Genomic DNA, 20923 nt, shown 5'->3' on the forward strand with positions numbered 1-20923 from the left:
TTTATCCCAAATGTGACCTTCTCCAACAAGAAGCTAATTCCAGCGTGCCTGAAGCTCCCCTTCCCTGTGGCCTCTGGGTGACCTAACCTCCCAGGACAGCTGTGCTGGCTGGTTCTCTCCTGAGCCTCTGTATTCCCAGGGCAGCTCTCCCATGGAAATGACTTTTTCCTCTGTGGGCTGAGGGGAGTATTTTTCTCAAGAGCCAGGAGGGCTCACTCACTTACATAAATCCTACATGTTGGCAGCCCGGGAGCTTCCGAAAGGATGCGAGCGGAGGGAACCCCGGCGCTGCCCCCAGATCACTCACCATCCCTCTGCACAACATGGGTCCTAAAGTTTTGAAACAGAGAAGGCATTTGATAGTTATCTGGTCCAGCCCACTTCTCTTAGAAGATAAGGAGGAGGTTTACACAAAGAAACACCTACTCAAGTGAATAAACTGCTTTAAGGAAGAGCCCTTTCTTTGACTCTGGATAACTTTTCTCTCCTTAGAATCCTTAGCAAAATTCAGATACCAGGGGGTTTGGGAGGTGGGGGCAGGAAGGCAGAATCATACTTAACCCACAGTTCTCGCCGAGCATGTGCTGGAAAGACCACTGGCATCCAAATCACCTTCGGATCTTTTATAACATCGAGACTCTTGGGGCCCCTGCAGGCCTCCTGCATCAGAAACTTGTCTGGGGATCTGCACTGGGAAAGAACCTCTCAGAGTGACTCTGGGACACAGGACTTTGAAAAGCACTTTCTAGAATTCCCTTGTGGCATGGCGGGTTAAGTCTGTGGAGTTGTCACTGCAGTGGCTCAGGTTGCTGCTGTGGAGTGGGTTTGATCCCTGGCCCAGAACTTCTGCTCCCAAGAAGAAAAGCACTTTCTTAAACCATTAGCCCATTAACTGCCAGGTATCACTCCAGCAAGGATTAGCTGACTGACCAGCTGTTAAGCAGAGGCAGAAGGCCAGTCCTGGTCCTCCCTTTCTTCATTGGGTGGCCTCTGTACCCGGCGGACTGACCCTGAAATGCCCTGAGCAGCATCCTGCTGAGTTGATTCCAGTCTCTCAGGCACTTTGCCGCCCCTGCAGGACCTTGGGCATTGAGAACTCAGCATTTTCCATTCACATGGGCCCAGTGGCCTTCTGCAGCTCCCCCTGGCTCTCTTCTTAGAAAATTAAGAAAGAACAAGCCCCATGACCATGCATGGCTTATCCTTTTTAAAGATAAATCTCCTGAAATGTTTGTTACAGGATTTTTGGCAAACCAAGTCCTGATTCCAGAAATTCCTTATCTGGAATACATTGATATTCATGCTCTAGTTTTAAGTTTTCTCTCCATCTCCTTATCGTTGCCATGTGATATGCAAATGAATAGCCAAATATTCTGAAAGGACCCAACCGTTAGTCATTTGGAAGAGAGAAATCATGCGGTAAAATACATCCCTTATTTGTGTTTTGGATATGCTCAACGTGTTTCAGCGAATGCTTTTCTCTTCAAAGGAAAGGTTCTCATGGAAGGCCCAGGAGGTATGATCAGTGAATGGATTTGCCTGGAGTCACGCGGGAATAAAGGGAGCTATGGTGGGAGCTGACATTCAGAGTGCCCACTGAGACCAGGGAGGAAGGGCACCTGGCCCTCGCTGGTGGCTGCAAGAGGGAATATGGCTCTTGCTCTGGGCAGACACACTGCTACACTGTGGCGTGGCTCAGATCCAGGAATACTGCCCCTTCTCTGTCCTGAGCCTAACTTCATAGAAATCAGAGAAACATTCTTCTAGTAGAGGGAGTGGCCCTCTCCTAGCTTGCAGGTCACTCTGGATTTGCCCAAGGGGCAAATCTTATGGAGCATCCTCAATTCCCATTGCTCAAGCCCATCATACCTTCTCCTCAAAGCCTCTGTTTCAACCACACCTGGAGGGTGGAGGCCACTTCTTAGAGCTGCATCGGGGTGCCTTCCAAGTTCCCAGGGGTGGTGGTGGCTTCACTCCCAGTCTGGCCACCATTTGAGGGACCTAGCACTTCTTCAGTGTGACAGTCTGAATGCGGGAAGACCCTGCCCTAAACACCAAAGAGGCAGAAGCCCCTTCCATCCACTCGCTGTCATCACTAGTCACTTAGTCATCAGGGGAGGCCCCCAGGGCTCCACATCACTTAGGGAGCACTGGTAGCCTTAGTAGTCCTTTGGAATGTCTGAGTCAGGTCCCTTCCCTTGACCCTTCTCATTGAAAGCTCAGGGTGAGGAACCTCAAAACCCTACCTCTTACTGGAGCAGAGAATGATGGGTGGCGGGGAGCAGAGCCTTCCTCTGATGGTCTAGAGCAGGGGCAGGGAGCCTGTCTTTCCCTCAGTCCCCAGCTTGCTTTCTTTGCGCATGATCTCAAGCCTTTGCTCCAAGGAATGCTGTAAGTCTTGGAACAGACTCTTGGAGCATTTCTTTCTCTTCGAAAGAAATTTCAAGGTCTCTTTTCTTCCTTTTCAGAAATTGTGCAATTTCAGCTCTAAACTTCCCAGTGCTTCTGCAAGGAGTGTTGTAAGGAAGGTGGCTGGCGGCCTGTGAGATCCGCATGGGGCTAAGCCCCCAAGGATCTCCTACACCCCTCCTTGCTTTCTTTTGTTGGCGAAGAACAGACCAAAGAGCATGTTAGCGTTTTTAGGGCTTTTCTCTTCCAGTCTCTGTGGTCTCCATGTCTATCTCGAAAGCTGGGGCTTTGATGACAGAAGAGAGCATCAAAGATGCAGCTTTGCCCAACTTGTAAAACAGTAGAATAGGGGTCACCTGGGCTGGGGGTGGGGTTGTGATGGTAAGTGTACAAATTTACAACCAGTAGGTAAGTTCTGGATGCACAGTGTAGTGATTATAGTCAAAAACACTGTATTATAAACTAAAGAGTTGCTAAGAAACTAGATTTAATTGCTCTCACCACAAAAAGAAATGATAATCACATGAAGTTATACAGCGTGTGCATGAGCTCGCGCTGCGGTGGTCATAGGTACTCGTTAAACTTACGCAAGGTTATATGTCTATTACATCTCGATAAAATTTTCTTGAACGTTTTTAAAAAGTTGCAGGTTCTATGCCAAGGAGTAAAGAGGGTCCGACTAGAATATTCTGTAGGGAATTCCAGGAAGGAAAGGGAACAGCCAAGGACCTGGAATCCAGTGGCCTAGGAGGAAGGTGAGGGTAAGAGGCAGCATTGCTGTTTCAGGGGATCTGATCCACAGGATTTAGACACGGGCTCCTCCTCTCCATTCCTTGAGTTCCCTCTGTTCCTTTGGAATGAGAATCCTCCAAGGGGACCTGGGTACTGCAGGGCCGGGGAGGGAGAAAGGGAGTGGGCATGAGAGTGAGACCCTCCGTAACTAACCTCAACGGAGCTACCTGGCAGGAAGCCCTAACCCAGCTCAGTGTGTGCAGAAAAGCCTTACAGTAGATCCTGGCTTATCATTTTTCCCAGGACCAGAAACTCATGCTGGTAGATAGTTACCAAGGATTTCGGATTATTAAAAACAAAACAAAACCAAAAAGGAAAAAAAAAACAGCAAAATAAAAACCCTCACAAATCTGGAGCGGGGTGGGGTGGGGGAACAGAGACCTTGTTTTTTGTTCTTTGGAAGGACAAGAACTTGTGTAGGTTTAAATGAGTAGAGAGAATTTTGTAACTCAGAAAAGATGTAAAGTACAAAAAAAAAAAAAAAACCCACTCTGGATTAAATGAGACAACTGGATTGAGATTTTTCGGGTCAACGGGAGATGTCACTTGCTCACCAGCAGGTGGCGCGTTTTCTTTAGGATTGTGTCCTTAAATCTCGAAAAAATATCGCAGCCAGATTTGCTCGAGCTCCCTCGCCGGAAATCGCTCTGCAGATAATAACCCTCCAGTGTCTGGAAATTAATTACCGTGAGCGCTCATTCCTCCAGCGCCGACCGCCGCCTATGTAGCGGGTCAGAGATGTAGCGCCGCGGGTGTAGTAAGGGAATTCTGTCCTCCGCAGGGTTTCCTCGTAACTGTAACTGTACACAATTCAGTTAAAATAACTTTTCTTCGTCATCCGCAGTTTGATGAGACACTGCGTCGTTTCTAATACATTTATTTACACCTCCGGATAGAGAGAAAATTCAGTAATCTTAGAATGTAGATCCGTCTAAGATAATTCTGGCAACTCATATTTGTACAAAAAAGTAAAAACGCCCCACAATTTCGCCACACATTTTACATTTGACCCTCACAATTTAAAGCGCGATTTTCATTCCGTTTTACCAGAGTCCATGCAATTCCATGTGAATATTCGTGCTTCATACATCTTCTTATAAACCAAGCATAGGCATATGCACGTATGAATTGTTTTATTTATTAGGGTGACATATAGTTATAAGACACTGATGTGCTCAAAAGGAACTTAGGAAACGGGAACTGCCTGGAAAAACAGTTCACTTTCCCTTTCAGTTTTGATACTGTAACCTGCCTGTCGCTGTCACAATGAACACCAGCTCTGCAGTTCACCTGTGATCTATTCTCCAAAGACCCTGGAGTTGCTTGTACCTTATCAGAGCTTGTTATCTGCACAAGTGTGTGTGGATGTCCTGTTACCTACCTCCCTTGCTTAAAAACGTTCCCCCAAAGCTGGATTTTGACCTGATTGATCGTAATGGTTCCAGAGGAACTACTGAGCTATTACAATCCATCATCTAAATGATTACAGAGGGATACCTAAATCTCCCGGTTATTTGAAAGCTCTCTACATACCTAAAGGGGGGGTTTAAATGAACAGACCGCCCCCCCCCCAATTGTCCACAAAGTTTTACAGGAAAGCTTGCGTTGGAAGCAAAGGTTCGAAAGTAAATTACATTTTTAAAAAGTCATTTTTGTGTGGTTGGGAAGTGAGGAGAGGTGGGGTTCATTTTTTAACCACCACCAATTCCCCCCCCCCCCCACCCCGCCGCCGCCGACGCGCGCGCGCGCACCTAAGCAACATAGGCAATGTTCTAGTTAATTTTCTGGAAGCTGCTCTATTTTCACTCCGAACACAGGCTGGGGCACTTTCCTTCCCGGTGAGCAGGAGTTTGGAGAGGGGCTGGGTTGGGACCGGGAGACCTGTAGAGGCTGTCATCCCGCCCCCCAAACACACACACACACACCCCTTCCCAGGAAAGGCAGCTGGTGGCAGGGCTCACTGCAGCACTGGGCGCAGGGCGGTCCACGATTCGGTGCCCCGGGCTGGCGCAGGTATCGCTCCCTGCTGGATCCCGGCAGTAACCCGGCCCTGGAGGCCTGTTCGCTACCGCGGGGCCATCTCCCCTCCCCGTGGCTGCTGGGTCCCAGACTCGGGCTTCCGAGCTTCCGCCCGGCAGGGCGGGAGGGGGCAGTCGTCAGGAGCCATGGCGGAGTTTGCCCCGGTCCGGTCCCGGGGCTGGAGCCCTCAGGCTCAAAGCCAGAAGAGGCTTCAGCCGCGGGGGCGGAGTGCGCGGGAAGCCCAGGAATGGGATGGGCGTCCAGGCTGCAGTTTCTTCACCTTCTCTTGAGTGTCGCGGCTAGGCTATAGGGTGGTTGGGTCCAGGATACCGAGGACGTCCACCGCATTTGAACCGTGATGTCCTCTGAGTTCTAAAGGAATCTGAAAAGTAACCTGGTAGCCTTTACATGTCCGGAGTCCTGCTCTCTCCAGTCTATCCAAGCCGAAGTCCGGGCGCAGCGAGGCGACCTAGACCCAACTCAGTCCATCAATTTCTCTTAAGTAGGCGGGGAGGAGAATCCTCCATCACTCCATGGCACAGAGGCCCAAGTGGTTCTTGGCTTTCTGGGTTTCTTCTGGCCCGTGGTCCAGAGGAAGCTAGGCTCTAGTTGGTCTCCACTGGAGACGGAGACCAGGGTTTTTTTTGGGGGGGGGGTCATCCCCTTGGGAGTGCGGATTGGGATGGAGGACCCTGCAGCAAGTAGCAAATCTCGAATTTCATTATCCTGGTTTTCTGGGGTTGTTCATTGTCCGGGAATGTACTTGAAGCATGTACCTGAAGCCAAGGCTGGGCAATGCCAGTGCCATTGTCCTGCTTGTGGACCGGCTCTAAGGCAGCCTGAGAGGCAAAGCCTGAGAGGCGGGGCCAAGAGAGGCCAGCTCCAGCCTTACATCCCAGTCTCGGCCCCCAGCTGCTAAGGTACAGGATTTGACCTGAATGGGGATCACTCTTCCAGATAACCTGGCAAAAGAGGCATTAGATAACCAAGTTGCATGGTCCTTTCTTTAGGGTCCCTAAAACCTCTTTCCAAGAGCTCTTTGGGGTCCTTCTCTCCCTGGAGGAGGAGGAGTCTTTGAAGCATGTTTGCCAAGGGTCCTGATTTAGAAGAAAAAGGCAAATGGAAAGATGGAGAAAGTACAGTTGCAGTGGGTGGGATTCTGAGCAAGAGATGGTGTTTGGACACTCCAGAGGGCCCCATCCTGCCTGAATGTCCTTTTCTCCTAAGGGACATTTCCTAAGGGGTTTGGACAGCCAGATGCCTCACTGGGGGAGGCCTCTTTGGATTCTTTCACTGCTGGTCATAAAAGTTGCCAAGCTTTGTCTCCTCGGGGAGCCTCAGACTAGTGCACACAGACTCCCTGGTCCAAGGTAGAAGCCAATACAATCCAGGAGTGCCCTGCTAGACTTGCCCCCAGGCCTTCCTATGCTCTTGGAACTTGCTGCCTTGGAATCTCAGGGAAGAGAGTGATCTCAGTTCCTTCTGTTCCCAAGGGGCCTCACAAGGGCCAGGATGTCAACCCATGCTGGCGGTTGCTAGGATTTCAGCCACATAGGCACACTTATAGGGGTCCCTTACTTTAGCCCTAACCTGTGGCAGGGGGTGAATGCAGTCCCTTGGCGCAAATCTCTTTTTCCTCCTCCCAGCCTAAGCCAAAGTTGCCTAGGGGCTGGAGGCCAGGTTCTGTTCTCAAGGCCTGGGGCTGAGACCAGGCTCTCCTCCAACTCTTCTTTTTGAGGGCATTTCCACTACCATTTCCCTAGGTCAGGAAACCAGGACTGTTTAAGAAGTCCATTTACACTTGCAGATCACAACTGGACAAATTGGCAGCTCCTCCCCAAAGACACTACCAATAGGCTAGACACCCACCGATGTCAAGATCCAGTCCCTAAGGTTCAGAGGGGTCATTCAACAGCAGCCTTAGGCAAACCCCAGCAGTGCAGTGGTGTGAATCTAGACCCACCCAAGCCAGGGAAACCAGCCCCTCCTCCCTAACCCAGGGCCAGTGCTTCCAGGGAGGTGACAGAGAGGGATCTGGGCTAGGGTCAGCTGAAGGTCAGCTCTCAGAGCCAAGCAGCCAAGAGGGTACCAGTACTCTCCCTAAAGCATAAGCAGTGAAGGCAAAATTTCTCACAGCTAGAACCCTGATCCAGCTTAGATCCCAAACTCCACCTGAACTAGCCCCTGCGATTCAAAGGTCCCAGAGCCGAAGAACTGCAGCTTGAATCCGCGTGCCTGTGCCGCTCACTCTCCAAACCCCCATCCATCCTCCTAAAACAAATAAATACATGAGTAGAGGGTGTGAATCCCAGAAGATTTGGAGGTCCTAGTAAAATAACTTTCTTGACTTCCTTCCCCCACCCTCCATCTCTCATCTTTCTAGCGACCTCCAGAACCCAGAGTTTGGGGTCAGCCGTAGGCACTGGGGTCTGGGTTACCTCCCTGACGATGAGCACCTTTGGATGTCCAGGAGCTGCTCCATACCAGAAAGGATTCTGGGAAAAGAGGCTACTTTGCGGGGGCCAAAGTAGGCAGGAGCCCAAGCTAAGGGGCGAGGACCCCGGCGCACCGCCCCGGCTTCCCCGGACCTTGCAAAGGCTGTGTCCTAGACGCGCAGAAGGGGGACCGCGAAATGCGCGGTATCTGTCCGACATCATCTGCTAGATAGAGGCTGTTTCCCCAACACCCGTGGGGTGACCTCCTGGGCCTCACAACGCAGGAGGGGTCGCACAGGACTGAAGAGCAGGGGACGCAGGTCTCGGGAAGCCGGGGCCAAGCGAGCTCCGCTGCCAAAGTCGGCTGCCCGGGTCAGCAAAACTTTGTTTCTCAGTGCGCAGGCGCAGGGCTGGATGGGGGCGGGGGGGGCGATGGAGGGGAGGAATCCTGAGGCAAGGGGAGGGGGGAGGGGAGGAGGGAGGGTGGTGGATTAAAATAAGTAGGCGGCTCGGTGCTAAGGGGTGAGTGAGTCGGAGCTCAGTCTCTCCCCAGCACATTCTCGGCCGCTCCGGGTTCAGACCCAACGTAGGAGCCGCGAGAGAGGTTCACCATCCCCCGGGCGGACAGGACTCCGGGGCTGCTGAGCGCTCCCGCGTGTCGGGCGCTCGGAGTCCCCGCAGCCGGAGAGGGATCAGGACTCTAGAGCCCGGGGGTGCCTGTGGAATCCAGCGCCTCGGGCTTCCCGGGTCCCCCGCACCGGGAGCCCCAGAGACGCGCTCGGCACCCGGAACGCTGCAGAATAAGGTAACTGCAAGCCCTGGGCGCCCCAGCTAGGAGAGGGGATGGCGGACGGGACTCCCGGGTCTCCTGTCACCGCTCAGCGGGTGTCTCCTCTCTCTCCACGTCTGGGAAAGAAGCTTCTCTTGCCAAACGAAAGCTGCAGACTTTTGTGAAAGTGAGCAGCTGCAGCCCGGGGTGGTTGGGGGTGCTGGCTCAGGGACTTTCCGTGCCGGGTCCTCGGCTTCTGACCCCGGGGGAATGAGGGGGCGGGCCTCCACTACTGCCCCCAGCACGGTCGGACTTGGCGGCGGTGTCCCAAGCAAGGTGCCCTGGACTTTCGAAGTCAGCTGGTGGGCCCCCTCTAAGAAACCTAAGCAACTTCTGCCGACACAAACTTTCCGGAGACGCGCGCCTAGCTCAGCCTGATCTACCTTAGCTGACGAAGAAGGAGGCGAGAGTGGATGGATGGCCACGGCTGCAGCCGTCCGCGCCAGGGACAGGTGCATGCCCCAGCTGGGTCGCGCTTTAGTTTTTGAATTTGTCTTTTGCGGAGTTGCGCACAGGTACGAGGCCAGCCCGAACTGGGAGTGCAGAGCCGTGTGCACGACCCCGCCTCACACTGGCGATCTGACTTGGGGTGTTCTCTATCCCATGGTTGCCCTGTGCGGTCAAGGCCTGGAGCGTAACCCACGACTATCCGGGTGCAGGGAAGCATGTAGGGGGCGCGAACACTTTCCCAATTAGAGATCCGCACGTCGCGGTAGCGGGAACAATGTGGAGCCGCGAGTGTCCTCAGTTTCGGGCGTGGAAAGGAAGGATTCGTTTGCTCCTAGGACTGTCTCTCTTCCGGAGAGAAGGTGGGAGCCGGAGGAGAGAGAGAGAGAAAGAGGTGAGGCACTGCCTGCTGAACTAATTCTCCCCTCGAAATTTCTTTGATAAGAGGAATGAAAACGCACATCCAGTCTTTTTTCAGCATCTTGGCCAGTAGCGGGGTAGGTTCTTGGAGTATAGAGCAGCTTCGAGGGCTCTTTGTTGCCGCAATTTGGTAAATTTCAGCCGGGCTAAGCGCTGCGCGCTGGCTCTTGGGAACAGAAACCACGTGCAAGGCTAGTTAATCTCCCAGGTTCACGGCCTCCTAGAGAAGAGAGGGGCTGCCAAGGACGTGGGGAGAGGGGGGACGGGTGGAAGGCAACCAGTAGGTAGATATTCTATCCGAGGCTCCTCGAAGTAATTGCGATTTCAGTTAAGATAGAGGAGCAGATCGCTAAGGACACAGCCGGCATTTCAATGCAGCGGCCGCCTAGGCGAAGGGTTCGTTCGATCTCGTTCGTTGAGCGATTTAAATACAGCTATCTGGTGTTGGTCAGTACTCCTGCCAGGGCCCCAGACGCTTGCCACCACGCGTGTTGGGAATTCGATGTTAAGGATGATTTTCTGGGGCTGCTGCTGGGCTTCTCCAGGCGCAAGCTCGTGGAGCTCGCTCTGTCCTCATTAATGCGAGCAGTTAACTCGCTCACGCTCAATTAGCCCCGAATAAACCGCTTTAATAGACTCTGCACACTTCATTAATGCCCGGCATAGGGCTGGCAGCAGACCCGGTACTGGCGCTCTACCGCACGAGGGAAACAGTGTCTGCACCGCGCGGGGACCTGGGCTTGGAACGAGAATGGCGTTTGATGCGCTTAGTCGGCACCCTTTCTCGCACTTCCCAGGTCCCAAGGTCCAAGCTCCTTGCCCAAGGGATGCCTGGCTTGGGGCCTGGGAAGACGTGTTTCGTGTTTAAAGATCTAAAGCTTTCACGCTGAGGTTCTGGGGTCAGGGCAACGGGAGCCAGCGGGGCTGGGCGTTTGCTCATCCTCTCCTCTCGGCGGGAGAGGCGAGTGTGAGACTGTGTTTTTCTCTTAGCTGACCGCCTGAAACCGGATCGTGCATTCGGCCCATTCTTGGTACTACTAGTGCGAGAGCCACGTTTCGAACGAATTTCGTCCCCAGGAAAGTCGTTGGCGAGAGCCGGGGGAGCCTTGGCCTCGGAATGCGGCAGAAAATAAACTGGCTGCGCCGCCGAGGAAAATAAATGGAGTGTTGGGGGAAACAAGATCGGGCGGATAGCCCGGAAAGGTTGGCTCCCAAGAGCGGTGTTGGCTGCGAGCGCCCCCTCCCCTTACCCAGTCCAGAGTCTTCTCTGCTCTTCAGGGTGGGCAAGCAAAGGCCAGGTTATTAGTAGGCCAGGTTGGTGGGATCTCCCACCCGCTCCGCACGGAGCGGGCTCGGGCTCGGATGCAGCCCAGCGCCCCGCCGCCATCGCCGGGGGTAGGCCGAGCCCCGAGAGGAGCAAGTGGAGGCCCCGGCGGCGCCTGGCGGGGCCCCGGGGAGCCAGAGATAAGGATCTGATTTCCAGCGCCTGGGGGGGAAGGAGAAGTGACAGCAAATCAAAGAGCGCTCACCTCGCCTAAGTCTGGGCAGACCTTTGAAGTCGGCGAGTCACCTCCTCTTTTCTCCCCCCCTTCCCCTTCCCCTTCCCAACCCAAACAGGCTCCAGCTTTCTCTCTGGCCCAATTCATATTCTGCTTCGTCGGGTCTCAGCGCTACAAGATGGTCTCGGATTGTCCCCGGCGTGACCCATGTCCCTGGCGCAGTGGAGAAGACTGGTGCAGAGGCTATGGCTCTGTCGCCTGGGTCCCCGCCGGCACTCCCAGCTTTGTGCCTCCCTTAGCCCCGAGGCTGAATTAATTGCGGCAGGCCTGGCTCAGTTTTCATTCCCGATTGCTAATTTAACCTGCGAAAGCAAATCTTTGCTGCACTCTCAGTGTTTTGCACCCTCTGCCCCCAGCAGAGCCTCTTTCCTCGTGGCCCAAGGATCGGAGAGTGACCTTCCTGCCAGCTTCCAAAGGAAAGGGTTTCTAGGTCAAGATTGTCCTCACTCTTCTGGGACCTGCAGGCACAACCCTCACATTAAAAGCTTCTCTGTACTGAAAGGCAGCCTGAGCCTTATGGCCTGGGCTGAGGGTAAGCTAGGCTGCGGAAGCTGCCTGGGTGGTGTCCCTGCCTGCTGTGGAGGGAACAGAGCCGGGGCCTGCCCATCCCAGTGTCTGAGACTTGCTGCAGGATGGAGGAAAGATCTGAGCCAGTGGAGAGGGGAAATAAGGAGTAACAGAAGAGTTGGAGAAGTGGGTGGCAGGGCGTTGAGACTGGCAAAGGAGAAGTGATTCCCAGGCTGCCTGCTGCCACAGTGAGTCCTTGAGATGGAGCTCAGCTCTTGAGTGTCCCAAAGTCTTCTGTAATTTTGGCTTTCCTTCTCCTTGTTTTTGCCTCCACTGGACAGACCTGAGTTAGGAGTGTCTGGAAGGCACAGACCTGAAAGGTCTCTGCAGAGTCCAGAGGCTAGAGACCCTGACCAAAGAGGCCAGGAGGTGCCAGGATCCTTGTCACATCAGCAGGCCTTGCCTGAGCTCCCAGGCCTTGCATTTGGAGGGTGGGTAGCCCACAGCAGCCGAGGCCCATCCTCAGTGCTCCAGCTCCTAGGCAAACCCACCTGCCCAGGGGGCTCACCACAGGCACAAACATCCTCAGAGCCCAAAGACCCTACCCTCTTTTCTATGGGCTGAGGGGTGCTCTGAAGCCCCTTATAGGTGACTGGTGACTGTCGATGTTTGAGTAAGTGTGGGTGTCAGTGTCCTCAGTGAAATGAAGGTGATGCCCAAAGGCCATGGAAGGGAGTCAGTCTGCAAACAGCTGCAGAGAGTGTGGTGTCAAAAGGGCTCGTTTAAAGTGAGGCCGAAAAGCAAATTTAAGGTCAAAGTTGAGAGTTGTAAGACGATGACACTGCTTCTAGAAGCCAGGTTTGGAGGTCAGTGAGTAGAGCTTAATGCATAAGAGCTGGGAGATGTGTGGATTTGTGTGCGTTTGTATATCTGTGAGGCTCTTTGTATGTGTTTTGTGAGCCCCTGTGTGTGTGTGTGTGTGTGTGTGTGTGTCTGTGTGTGTCCACACGCATGGCTCCCTGCATTTTATTCAGTAGCACAATACTGGTTTTCCCAGTTTATCTCTGCACCTCGTTGTCAACTCTGCTTCAGAATGTGTGAATCCCTGTTTATCTGTCAGTGTGTATTTCAATGTTTGTCTGTCTGCCCGTGAGTGTGTAAGTGTGCTTCCAAGTTTCTGTTATCTTCACAGGAGAGTGTGATTCTGTGTTGACCCGGGCTTGCCTGGATGTAAGTCTCTGCACACCACTTCCCCCGTGTTTCTGCCTTTCTCAGTATCCTGTACACCATAGGCTCTCATTTTAAGTTGGTCGCACTGCATAAGATTTAGTTTGGTTTCTGTATCCGTTGTGTGTCTCTGCCTGTCTCTGCCGGAGGCCATTTGGAAGGCGTGCTCGAACCACAGACAGTTCCTGTCTTTTCCGTGAGGGCAGTGAGTTCCTTGGCTGGGGTCTTAGACTCCCAGCCCCTGCTCAGGAAGACGGAGAGGGTGTGGCCAGGCTGGAACTCAGAGGAGGGCACCTACCCTGAACTTCTCTGTTCCTCTCCTCTTCCCCCTTCGTCTTTTCCTTGCAGATCGAGATTGAGGACAGACTGCCACGACCGCCATGGGCAGCAAAACCTTGCCAGCGCCGGTGCCCATCCACCCATCCCTGCAGCTCACCAACTACTCCTTCCTTCAGGCAGTGAACGGCCTGCCCACAGTGCCCTCGGACCACTTGCCCAACCTGTATGGTTTCAGTGCACTGCACGCGGTGCACCTGCACCAGTGGACGCTGGGCTACCCCACTATGCACTTGCCGCGCTCCTCTTTTTCTAAAGTGCCGGGCGCTGTGTCCAGCCTGGTGGACGGGCGCTTCCAGCTGCCCGCCTTTCCCTGGTTCCCTCATGTCATCCAGCCCAAGCCAGAGATCACTGCTGGAGGCAGCGGGCCCGGGGCTCTCAAGACCAAGCCGCGCTTTGATTTTGCCAACCTGGCCTTGGCCGCCACACAAGAAGATCCCTCCAAGCTTGGCCGAGGGGAGGGTCCCGGTTCCCCTGCCAGTGGGCTGGGTGCCCTCCTGGATGTGACCAAGCTGTCCCCAGAAAAGAAGCCCACGAGGGGACGCCTGCCTTCCAAAACCAAGAAAGAGTTCGTATGCAAATTCTGTGGCCGCCACTTCACGAAGTCCTACAACCTCCTTATCCATGAGCGGACGCACACAGATGAGCGGCCCTACACATGCGACATCTGCCACAAAGCCTTCCGGAGGCAAGACCACCTAAGGGACCACAGGTGCGTTACTGCGGGTGGCCCCAAAGAGAGCTGTTTGTCAGCTTTCGTCCTCACCATCCTCCTCCCTAAGGCCCAGCGAGGTTCATGAGACAACCCCCCACTGGTTTCAAACCCGCTAAGTTTCTGGGATTCCCCCAGATCTCCAAGGAAACCACACAAATCTCAGGGATGGGGTCCTGGAGCATGGGATGGAGAACAGGGGCTGAAGAGGACTTAAGCTCCAGACAGGCACAGCTTCCTCCAGCCTCCGCGCTGTGCAATGGACGTTTCTGTGCTGATGGACGTGTGTGACATGTGATTGTTGAGCATTTGAAATGAGCAACTAGTGTGACTGAGAAAGTGACTTTTTGGCTTTGCTGAATTTTAATTTTAATAACCACCTGTGGCTGGGGGCTCTCCTCTTGGACAGCACAGCCCCAGCAGGTTTGCCACTCAGGTCCCCTCCCTGACCTTCAGCATTGACTCAGGCCTTGTAAAGAGGCAGGGGCTGGCCCCTGGTTGGGAAGGTGGTACCTCAGCTGAGCTAGACCTGCGTTGGGTTCAGATGGATCAGATGGTGCCCCAGTGTCTCCCTCACCTCTTTACTGCAGCCTCAAACTCAGCGTTTGCCAGCTGCACACTAGGAACCCACAAGCTCCTTCCTTTTGAGGGCAAGCGCCTCACTGCAGTGGGAAGGGATCTTGGATAACTGTTTATACCATTGCATCATTTTGCAAGGATTAACTCTGTCTGTTTTTGCCCTTAGATATATTCACTCCAAAGAGAAGCCTTTCAAGTGTCAAGAGTGCGGGAAAGGATTCTGCCAGTCCAGGACTCTCGCTGTCCACAAGACGCTACACTCACAGGTGAAGGAGCTCAAAACCTCCAAGATCAAATGCTAAATAGAGCCTCCAGGGCACCAGGACCCTGGGTCTAGCCACCCCCTCCTCCAAAGGGACAGAAGCCGAAGGCGACTCTGGCGGGCAGCGGGAGGGGCTCCCTGGACCTTCCCCGTCCCAAACGTGTCCCCTGGGTCCCCGGCGCACGCGGAACTCCAGAGCCTCGCCCCGGGCCGTGACCCCGGCCGCCCGGGCGGCTCCCCCAGGACGCGGCTAAACTCTTGGCCAAAAGGCGGTACTCACGTGGCGGAAGGGAAACTGCATTTAAAAAAGAACGAAAGCTTCGCGGAGCCGCAGCGGCGCCTCTCCCAGAAGTATTACTTTTTCTATTGTTATTTTATACGTTTTCTTTATTATTTTTTTTCTTTGACCATATAAGCTTGTAACTCTGACGGCGGAGAGCGAGGGGAGTGGGAAGGAAGTTCTGTGCTCTCGCAGCTTCCAACCCCTCCTCCCGCCCCCCTCCCCACCCCCGGGAGCCTGCAAAAGTGTAATCCCTGTATCTGCTTCGGCGGCCGGCCCCGGGATCCCGGGGCCGGGGAGCGCCCTCCCAGCTCCCGCCGCGCAGCGGGCGGTGGGCTCCTGGACTCGGAGGGCGGGGAGGGAGCCTGGGGCCCTGGGGCTGGAGGGGCCGGGCTTCCGGCTCCCCTGTTCCGCCGCCCCGTCACCTCGAGCGAGCAGCGGGCCAGGAGCAGGGCGATGGATTGCGATTGGCACTTTATGCTGACCATCGGTAACGGACATTTATCACTGGAGTTTTTAAAAAATATTAAATAAACGGCTATTTTACAGGCATTGCAGGATGGGTAATTTCCCTCCCCAACGCAGAAAACTGGCGGTCCCTTTCTTTGAGGCGAGCGGGGTTTCGCTGCCCATCCCAATCTGTCCCACTTCCAGAACCTTCCCCTTTTGGGGGTCGGCGGTTTGGCGTGGGTGCAGAAGCTCTCCTCCCTCCCGGTGTTGGCCTACCTCGGACCCCACCCGAGTTTACTTTACTTTTCTCCCCCACTTCGGTTTTAGGGTCTCAGTCTCCCCACTTCGAATCTCCCCATCAAAAGCTTCTGAGTTTACAAAGAAGCCGCTACTCCAGCCCTGGGAAATCTCAACCAGGTGCAGGGGTCGCTTAGGGTCCACTAAGGGACAGAATGTCACCCACCTTGCCGACCAAAAGTCTCCCTATGGCCTCTTGATTCTACTTCGGGGAGGGAAGGAAGGGCCCTCACGGACAGCCTCCGACGGGTTCAGACCCCTGGGCCCCAATAGGCAGCTGCCTCTGCAAAGCCCCAAACCTACATCCCTCCCGCCTTTACGATGCCCCTGACACAGTTCTCTGGCTGGGCTTGTCCCCAGCCCAGAGCCCGGCTCCACGCCCGCGAAGATTCCCTGCAGTTTTAAAAGCCTTGTCAGGAATGGCGGGGGCGGGAGCGGGCACCCTGGGAGGCCCGGAGAGTTTAGGAGGAGAAATCTGAGTCCGCCCTCCACGAGTTGAACCATCCCTGGGGCGCCTAGTTTTCCCACAATTAGAGGCCAGGCCGCCGGGGGCTCTCCTGCTTGGGGCGGGGCGGGGCTCCCCCAGCTCCAGCATCCTGACCGCGCGGCGGCGCAGGCGGTGGCGCCCGCGGCCTTTCCCGAGCCGAGCGCAGCCTCTGTGCTCGGCACTCGGCGGCTGCGGAGACCGCTGCGCCGAGCTTTCTTGCAACGGCGACCCCCAGTCCCAGCCTCAGGCAGGGCCCTCTGGTTTGAGAAAGAGGGCGGCTAGGGCTGTGGAAGTTAAAGTGCTCTAGCCTTTCGCTGCCCGTTCCCACCTCCTCTGGGGATGCCTCCTCGCCCTCGGCGGGCTTGAACTCTGCGGTTCCAGAACCCGGTTTATCTCTGTGGCCTTGGCCGGGACGGCTTGGAAGTGCAGCATTCGGAGCCACGCTGCCCCCTGCTGGACAGGCCTGGAGGGGCGGCCCGGGGCCCTTCACTGTACCCTGCCCACAACCCGGAGTAACTCTCCGCCGCGGCCCCTATGCGGGGCCCGATCTTGCCCGCAAAAACCTTCCTGGCTTGTCCCAGGACCCACTGCGAACGAGGGGCTGGGCGCTGCCGGTTCGGGACCGGCCTATGTGATCCCCGATAATCGAGAAAGATCCCAAGCCTTTTTAATCTCGAGTCCGAAAGAGCGAATGGAGTCCAGATCCCAGAGAACTGGGCACGAGGAGGGAGAGTTAATGCGTACTGGGCATCGATTGCTTCAGCCTGAGCGGGCAGCGCAGGCTGTGGTATGGGTTATGCACTTGGCCTCCGCTTGTGCCAGAGCCCAGGGCAGAAGCCACATCCATTTCTCTGCTAGTCCCTTGAACAAGATGAGAACAGTGCGTGGGTACACACACACACACACACACACACACACACACACACACCTGCAACCCAGGGCTTTGGGCACCTCTGAGGACCTGAGAGCCTCGCTCCTCCTTTTACTCTTTTTGAGGTTCCATCTTTCCCAGGGATTGACCACTGCTGCCTGCTCTGTCCCTTACATTGTGCTTGACTGCCACCACCCCGGGACACACAGAACCTCTGCCAGGACTCAAGGACTATAAAGACTGGGGAATGCCAGGGAGAGTTTTCCTTTCTTGCCTACCCCACCTCTGGTACCATCAATCCCCACCCCTCCATCCCTAGGCCCTGCCTTGGAGAGACTTTCCCTATCAAGTGTGCATTTTTGGAAGAATGAATCCCTAGCGCAGAGGCTGCGGGGTGGGGGCGGGGTCAGTGCTGGGAGTGGGGCGGGGTGCTGCTCAGAGACCTCCAGTGTGTTCACAGTACCTCTGCAATCATCCTGGTGGACCAAGAAGCTACTTCTCAGCGTAGCTCGCTGCAGTCTTTACTCGTGGCAGTGATTCATAGACTGTGCAGTAACAGTGACAGAGAAAGGGCAAGCCTGAGCCCGGGGCCACCAGACCCCACACCCTGTCATACTCTGTGGGTCGCGCGAAAAGGCAATGGAGGCAGTCGGAAATGTTGGGTGGGTTTTATTGCCTGTCCACTCTGTAGGTGGCCAATTTTTCTCAGCTACACCTCTGGAGGATTCCTCCTCCCCTCCACTGCCCCCCCACCCCCGTTTTCAGACATTAAGCTCCTTTGTCTTGCGTGCCCAGCGTGGCTAGGGCCGGGTTACAGGAGCAGAGGAGGTGAGAGTTCAGCTTGGGCCCTTCCCAAAGCTGCTAGGCCTGCGATTTGTGTCCGGTGCAGGGGACGAGGGAGCTACCCGGCTAGACTTCTTTGCTTGGGCGGCTAGAAGGCGCGAGAGACCCTGGGCGCAGCCTGGAGCTTCCCAGCGCTATCTCTGGGAAGCGATTAGGAGTACCCTGGGCGAAAGAACAGCCCGCAGGGGCTTCTTCCCAGAGGAAAAGTTCAAGTTCCACCTCCTCCTTCCGAATTGGAAGTGTTCGGGTTGCACGAAGAGACATTTTCCCGCGGACCTCCTCGTCTCGGGATTCAGGGCTAGCATAGGGTTCTGGGGGTTAAGGAGATGAAAGAGGGCTCCTGGACGCCGCCTCATCTGCAAGAAGGTGGGACAGGTGATATCTCCCCACCCCCACCCCTGGAGCCCTGGTGGCGGAAGAACCGGCTCAAAGGCGTCCCATCCCACCTCTACGTCAGGGCATCCTCCCGCCGACACAATGACGTCACACAGGCAAGAGCACAAGGGCTCCGCGACGCCTGCAGCGTATCTTATTTACGTACTTTCATGACGTCACAAATGGGCCCCGCCTGAAGCGCTGTCATTACTGCTCCCACATTTCCCAGCCCCGCCCCTCGAATCCTGCCCATAGACGCGCCAAGAATCGGTTCATCCCCACCGATAGGATCTGCAGCCCCGAAGCATTGGCAGGTGCTCTTAGAGAAGGAGGGTGCCCAGCAGCCTCTGCCTGCGGGATCGGATGGTTTAGAAAGGTCTCCCAGACCGCAGGGTTTCAGGGCAGGGGCGGCCGCTGGATACTCGCTCCACCCACCTGGCCCCGCCCTACCCGTCGGTCTCCCCGCCCACTGCGCAGGCCCGGCGCGCATGCGCAGAAGGAACTCACCGCCCTGCGCGGCGGGCGTGTGAGCGCTCACTCCTGCGGCGGTCCTCCGCGGTGGTGGGAGATTTCGGTGTCCCGCTTTCAGAGATCACAAATTCAGGGTAACGCTGACCCGGCGGGCGCATCCAGCCGTTGACGTTTGTGAGCGCTGACATTGCCGACGAGGAAGACGGCAGCTCCGGGTTTAATGCCGGCTGGAGACCCTTGGAGTTCCTATGGCGTCTCGAACCCAACGCAGACGGGATCTGACAGAGGTCCCTGGGATTCCAGCTGGCAGGGGTGGTTCGGCCGGGCCCTGCCCTAGATCAGAAATTCCAGTCCATCCTCAGCCTTTTCGGACAGGGTCTCTGAGGCACAGGTCTCAGCCTCCAAGCCGGGCGGAGCTCTTAGAGGCACTGGCTTATCACCCACGCTCTGGGTCTGGCCGCGCTTTCCGGGTTGCCTCCAGAGCCAAACAGATGGTTGGGCCCAGGTTGCATACGTTTGCAATGAAAAATTCACTATGGACATGAGATATTAGGAAGGCGTCAAAGCTGATGTCAATGGCAGAGGAAGAATTAGAAGCTGTGTTTCCTTTGAGGTCTGAAGATCCAGTTCTAGCTTTTCCTAGCACATACAAGCTTCGGGCAAAGCCCCTCCACTTCTAAGCCTCATAATGGGGATGATATTTTTATCGTCTGCCTCGTTTGGTTGATACAGAGGTCAAAGTCATATTTTCCCAATCATTTATTCACTACTTGAACCAAAACTGGACCCTAATGTGTTGCAGAATAACTTGGCATCTATGAAGCACCATGTAAAAGTATTATTAGAAATACTTCTCTCAGCATCCTGAAGTAGCCTGCCTCCCAAGCTGCCTTATTCCTAGGAGAATCTTCCTCCATCATCACTGTACCTAGCCCAGGGAACCTGACAGGGGATGAAAGAAGGGTATCTCACCTGGACTGGTGGTCTTGAAACCTGGAAAAAAATGTAAGTGCCCTACTCACTAATCCTTTGAGACATGTGCTTAGGGAGAAAAAAAAATCACTTTGGGGAGACTAAAGTGTGGGCAGGGACCTGTGTATGTGGCAGGGGTCACTGAATAAGTAACACAGGGTCTTTGACTCTGCAAATACCTCCTACTACATTCTCTTTTGGATTTGTGCTCGAGTGTCCTAGCCTACAGAAAAGCTGGTCGCACAGTACTGTTACATGGACACGTCTGCAGGAAGGTTACCTGGCCACCCGAGTCCTGGCATCTGCTGGTTCCAGCTCCACAAAAGGAATGTAGAATAGAAGGACTAACCCAGAAAAGTGAGGTGGGTTGAGATGAATGCAAGATGAATCAGTTGAGAGTTTGTTTTTCCTTTCCCAACAGCAAGCTGGCTCTTAGTAGCTCAGCCATCTCTGGGGAGGGATAAAGCATAATTAACTTATTTTTAATGTTTGGTTTGATTGAACTCTTTGGCTAGTGAGATAAGATAAGGAGCTTTATCATGACAAGGGCAGGGATGGATTGCTTTTTGTCATTCTCAGGAATGGGTACCACTCAGGCCCTGAAGGTAGATGGTGGCTTGGGATGAGAAACTTTACAGGGGACATGAAAGAAAACTAGAGGAGATGGGGCAGGAGTGTCTAGATTCTCTGCTGCTCCAAGGACCAGAGATGGAAAATGAGCTTCCAGAGAATATGGGCCTTGCCTTGTGTAACGAGATTTACTTGGCAGGTTGGTTTACTTCTTACTGGTCTGGGTCAGGAGCTGAGCATCTTTGCAGTCAGCGTTCTCAGTGCCTCCCACATCTCACAGCATATAGAGCTTCTCCTGGAGGCGTGCAGGAGGCGGAGAACCAGAGCAGGTGTGGTCATGTAGCTATCAGGAACAGTCCCCATGGTGTCCTAATTGGACAGATCAGCCAACACTGAAATATTTGAGCTGATATACTAGGGTGGGTGGGGCGGCCCGAAGAGTTCTTGCAAACTGTCACAGGGATCTGTGTATCATAAGAGCCATCTTTTTAATGATGGGGATCATCTCTAGAGTTTGCTATTCTTTTTTAATTTTCCAATTTCTTTGTCTGTTCATTCCTAACTTTGGCACTTAATGCGTTAAAAACTCCCACCGTGATGATGGCAGAATTGCTGTTTTCTTGTTGTAGTTCTATAAAAGACATGTTTTTGCCTACAATTAATGTATTCCTGGAATTCCTGTTGTGGCCCTGCGGGTTAGGAGCCTGACATAGTCTCTCTAAGGATGCAGGTTTGATCCCTGGCCTTGCTCAGGGCGTTAAGGATATGGCGTTG

The 20923-nt window shown here is 54.5% G+C and overlaps 1 protein-coding gene and 2 long non-coding RNA genes across 14 annotated transcripts in view; 2 read left to right on the plus strand and 1 right to left on the minus strand.

The window, feature by feature from the left end:
• The window catches only part of OSR1 (odd-skipped related transcription factor 1), a 272236-nt gene extending 256871 nt beyond the window's left edge, over positions 1–15365 (plus strand). The window contains exons 1-4 of one of the 5 annotated variants that reach the window (XM_085019956.1): positions 8180–8460; positions 10342–10554; positions 10969–13692; positions 14438–15365. In XM_085019956.1, coding sequence (XP_084876082.1) covers positions 13025–13692; positions 14438–14573 — 804 coding nt within the window. In that variant the 5' untranslated portion in view covers positions 8180–8460; positions 10342–10554; positions 10969–13024 and the 3' untranslated portion in view covers positions 14574–15365. Of the gene's footprint in view, positions 1–8179; positions 9326–10341; positions 10555–10968; positions 13693–14437 lie in introns of those variants that run through there. The other 4 variants (XM_085019957.1, XM_085019959.1, XM_021087813.2 and 1 more) reach the window with 4 other exon arrangements.
• A 2205-nt stretch (positions 15366–17570) lies between these two features.
• LOC106509896 (uncharacterized) lies at positions 17571–18762 on the minus strand. Its single transcript, XR_002342968.2, has 2 exons — positions 18644–18762; positions 17571–18117 (listed from the first exon to the last, which is right to left on the minus strand). It is a non-coding gene; the product is annotated as an uncharacterized LOC106509896 (long non-coding RNA).
• LOC106509894 (uncharacterized) overlaps positions 18631–20923 on the plus strand; it is a 434988-nt gene continuing 432695 nt past the window's right edge. For all 8 annotated transcript variants that reach the window (XR_014842537.1, XR_014842539.1, XR_014842540.1 and 5 more), the window contains exon 1: positions 18631–19612. This is a non-coding gene — a long non-coding RNA (uncharacterized LOC106509894). The remainder of the gene's footprint in view (positions 19613–20923) is intronic.

This window comes from Sus scrofa, chromosome 3, assembly GCF_054392235.1.
Source record: "Sus scrofa isolate SSC_HxYL_T2T_F1_AM1 chromosome 3, Sscrofa_HxYL_maternal_Yorkshire_Landrace_v2.0, whole genome shotgun sequence".
Classification (NCBI taxonomy): domain Eukaryota; kingdom Metazoa; phylum Chordata; class Mammalia; order Artiodactyla; family Suidae; genus Sus; species Sus scrofa.